Here is a 5,000-nt window from a genome sequence, read left to right on the forward strand (position 1 = left end):
GATGCTGGTTGTTTGGGTGTTGACAGGTGTCTTTTATACAGGTAATGAGGTGAGGCAGGTGTATTTGATGTAGATAATTGGTTCGGATTGGGGCTGTGTCTTAAAGAAAGACTAACTGGCTTGTAGGAGCCAGAATACTTGCTGTTTGTCCAGGGGGTCAAATACTTGTTTTTCCTCATCAGATGGTTATCAATTTTAATAAATTCATATGTTGTGATTTTCTGGAATTTTCTTTGGGATTCTGTCTTTCACTGTTAGAATGTACATATGATTACAATTGTAGATTTTTACATTCTTTGTAAGTGGGCAAACCTGCAAAATCAGCAAGGGGTCAAATACTTATTTCCCCCACTGTATATATATATACATATATACATATATATATATATATATATATATATACACACACACATATATACATATACACACATATACACATACATATACATATATATATACACATACATATATATACACATATATACACACACATATATATATACACACATATACATATATATATATATATATATATATATATATATATATATACACACACACACACACACACACACACATATATTACATACATACATACATACATATATATACACACACACATATACACACACACACACACACACACACACACACACACATATACACATTTGATAGATCGAATGATCGATCGATAGATAGATATTCCTCTCACCTGACTTGCTGAGAGTAGACTCATCAGCAGGCCACTGCTGGTCCTCTACCGTGGTCAGCTTCAGCTGTCCTAACTGTGCAGTCGCAGGGTCTTCACCCAAATCTACCAGCAGCTCTGAAGACATCACTCACTCTGCAAAACGGTGCTACACAGACCCACTGACACACTGCACAGTGATGTTTACCACACACCCTTAAAGCTGGGACTTTCACAGAGTAGCAGCCAGAGTCCTGCAAGAGACAGAGACACCTCAGGTCAGCTGGGTTTAAAAACATTTTAACTACTGCTGAAACTATTGTTACGAGAGGTCTTTCAGAAATTTTATGCGGTTAGTTTTGATACCGGTCAGAAGTGATATGACATATGACACATGAGGGGGCGTGTTTGTTGACACTGATTTAACCCAGTACTGCAGATGTGTGGGAAAGATTAATTGAGGGATTCATTCAGGAAGAAAAAAGGGAGAAGCTGGAGGCTTCAAGCGGCAAGACAACGAGAAATACAAAATACACGCTGAAAGAAAGACACAATTTGAAATAGGGCTGGGCGATATATCGAATATACTACGGCTTGTAGTCCGTGCGATGTAGAAAATTACTATATCATGAAACTCGCGAAAAATTTTTGTTCCTTTGTTTTTTCCCCCTTTTGTCCTGTCCATAATTGAAGCGCAAGCATAATGATTACCTTGATAACTAACCTAAGTTAAGAAGCTTATTTTATTTTAGATGCTTGTTTTATAGATTAAGTTTTACATACTCGCGGACGTTTAACTCCAGGCTTCTCACACTCTCTTGTCTTTCCCTCTCACAGAGAGAAAAAAACAAACGCACATAGTTACAAACGTCAGTCTGTCTCGCATGCAACGTCATACGCCCTCGACTATGGAGTTATATTACTGTCATTAGTCAAGAGCGCATTATTTCAATTTGAGAGCATTTCTCACTGATATTGCGTTCAGATTTCTTGCTCTCACACCCAAATAGTCACTGCTTGCACTCAAAACCTTGCTCTCACACTCAAATATTCACTGCTCGTGCTTGGATTTGCTCTGCTTGTGCTCAAACTTTCTGCTTGGACTCAGATATGTTGTTGTTTGGACAGATTTCCTGCTCTCAGCTTTGAACCTTCTCCTCGCACTCAGGCGGATTCTGCTCGCTTGCAAAGTTTCTGCTCTCGGATTTCTCCTGCGCGCTTGGATTTTTTTGTGTTATAACCCTGCCAAAAGTCAACAACCAATAGAATGCCAGCTGTAGTGTTGACCAATGAAATGATCCCTGCCCCGTTGAGGGTGCGTTTGTTTTACTTTAGAACGTCTGTTGAGGGCGGCTGCTCTGTAACCAAGTTTATATATCCCCGCAACGTTTATAGCTTTATTATATGTCAACAATGTGCACAGAATGGTCGACGCACTTTCACCTGCACCCATCAGGAAACGGGAGAAAGCTTTGAAAAGGGACGTATGAAGTTATGTCCACAACTACGAGGGTGAGTAATAACATAACTTAAGCACCTAGCTAGCTAGCTAGCATATGGCGCTAGCATATAGCCTAGCTTGATGTCCATAAACAAATAGATTTTCTTTATTGTATAGCTAGATTGAACGACATATGACGGACTGTATGTGTATATGTGATGACCCCACTTTGTATTTTTTCCTCGTTTGGTTAACCATGTTCCTGGGGATTTGGCTAATTTCATGTTAGAGCCAGTAGTAAAACCTAAACTGTAATATAACTGAAAGAACACCAGAAACTGGATTGTTTGTGTCAGTTTTTGCATCACTGTTGTGTTGTTCATCAGAATTTAGTCTTCATTCCTTCATATAACATTAGTCTGAAAATGATGGATTCATATCAGTCTGTTTAAAAAGTTGTAACATTAAGTACAATTTCACCACTATAACAAAAACAGATCTAGAAATGATATGGTTTCTTATTTGCTCCTTAAATAGCAGTTATTTGTTTAATTAATACAAAGCAAACTGAACTGAAAAAACAAGTATTTTGTTGAGGGGCTCGACCCCTGTTGATCTGTGTGTGTCATATCACCAACCCATGATAGCTAGAATTCACCCTGCTACTCCAGATCTACCTACTGTATGACTGGCTACAGACTACAACCATCTGCAAGTTTTGTTTGTAGTGAACATCATTAAACAGCTGTAATAAAAGTCTCTTGGGTTCATATGGGACTCGGTTGTTCTCCATACTGCATCATACACTATATTATTTTTTTTTGTTATATTAGTACAGACAACAGTATCATTACGTAATCACAGTATATATTATTCTGGTGTACACTGTTGACTTGACTTTAGCTTGCCACTACCTCATAACTTTACCTTAATTGCTCTTGTGTAGTTAATTTATCTTCTACTAGTTGTATATACCTCCTATTTAATTGAATTTTTCTTAATTTGTGTTGCAATACCTGAATCATCCTTCTTATGAACACTAGGCTTATCTTTATTCATAACCCTGCTCACAAACTCAATTGAACCTGGGTCATCTGTTTGCCAATATCAATGTTCCTGCTACAGTAAATCCTACAGGCAAAGTGTATTGCTTCACCATAGTATGAACCATACACTTTTTAGGTTTTGTGTCAAATATTGTGCAATTTGTTATGAATTACTCACTGTTTTGACAAGGTAAATTAAAGCTATTTACCAAGTGTCAGCTCTGGTTAATTTAATTGTACGTTTTTTTTTTTTTTTTTTTATAAATGTTATGGAAAATGAAAAAACAATTTGCCTTGATCAGGGTTTTAATTTGTTGCAAATATAAACATGGTTTTAATAATCTGTATCATATTGCTCTGAAAAACTACAATGATTTAAGAAATATCAGTGATACTTATCAACATTTATTGAATTGATTGAATATATGGGCAGACATTACAGGCACCTATTCATGTCAACAGAGAAAACAATAGTTTGTTCTCTCTTATCACTTTGATTATGCAGGTGATGGTGCAGAAAAGGGTGAAGTCCTTGTAGATCTCTGGCAATTTGAGGACAGACCGATCCAGGAACTCTCCACTGTTGTCTTTGTATAGTGTGCTCCTATTAAAGACAAATTAAAGACAATATTAGCTGCTGCAGCTAGCTAGCAGCTAGCCACCAGCCCTGTGCCCTCGGTCCCCGCGGTTCGCTCCCCAGTGCTGACTGACTCTGGTCCGTCTGCAGAGCTGGCGTTACCCGCTCTAGCGGACCTGGGAATCTGCCGCGCTCATGATTTATCCATATTTTATTTTCTTTGCAGATAGGGATATGCTATGATGCACTGATGTCAGACAGGCTTGCTGCTGCTTTTAGTCTGAGTCTGTGAGATAACCAAACTTCCTTTGAATATAACATGCATATAAATAGACGGAATAAATCAAAGTCCCCGGATATAAATAAATAATATATATATATATATATAAGGCTGTCAATCGATTAAAAAAAATTAACTAATTAATTGCACAATTTGCTGTAATTAATCGCGATTAATCGCTTTTTTAAATTGAGACTGAAGCTTGTAATAATGGATATTTAAATGCTAAATCACTTAACTTTGCAAATATGAAGAAAAAAACAAACAAGGAAAGGTTCTGCTAAGTTCAGAATGTTTAATATCTTTCAGAACAACAGCAGCAACAATTTATCTTAGTCCTGCTGAAGGCTGCTGGAAACGGCTAGAAACTGTCCGACTTGAGAGCAGATTTTTGTCACCGCCCCCGGCTGCTGTCGCCTGCTCTCATCTACTTTACAGGCGAGGCGCAGTTCATCTCCAACGAGCCTATGTTCAGTCGGCGGCAGGGCAGTCAGGACTCACCCGGAAATGGCGAGCGGAATGAGGTGACAAGTCTCTCAAAATCTGACAAAAATCTTTTAAACTGACCTTTGTTGAGCTGAAATGAAGACAGATTCAGCAACTGCAAGGCCTATTTCTCGCTTAAAATATTTTCAGAAACATGTTTCAGTGAACTATTTTAGTACAATATGAGATCGTATTCTGAACGGCCGCCATGACAGTCTGGCTCTCAATATCCGGAGAAAACAAACCCATGTGACGCGTTCGTCCAATCAGCTGCCGGTTTTCATTACTTGGGCAACAATACAGAGTAGCGCCGCCTGCTGTTATGTAGACGTATTACGTTTCTCAGTCGCCACATGAAGTAAACAAACAGCTGCGTTAATTTCGTATTTTTTTTTTAACGAGTTAAATATAAAAAAATTAACGCAAAAAATTAACGCGTTCATTTTGACAGCCCTAATATATATACATACATATGTATTTAG

At 37.9% G+C, this 5,000-nt stretch overlaps 1 protein-coding gene across 1 annotated transcript in view; it reads right to left on the reverse strand.

Moving 5' to 3' along the window:
• arhgap1 (Rho GTPase activating protein 1) overlaps positions 1-5,000 on the reverse strand; it is a 79,124-nt gene that overhangs the window by 51,191 nt on the left and 22,933 nt on the right. The window contains exon 2 of the mRNA XM_028572243.1: positions 713-942. Within this exon, the coding sequence (XP_028428044.1) occupies positions 713-836 (124 nt within the window). The 5' untranslated portion in view covers positions 837-942. The remainder of the gene's footprint in view (positions 1-712; positions 943-5,000) is intronic.

The sequence above is a fragment of the Perca flavescens genome, chromosome 24, assembly GCF_004354835.1.
Source record: "Perca flavescens isolate YP-PL-M2 chromosome 24, PFLA_1.0, whole genome shotgun sequence".
NCBI lineage: Eukaryota > Metazoa > Chordata > Actinopteri > Perciformes > Percidae > Perca > Perca flavescens.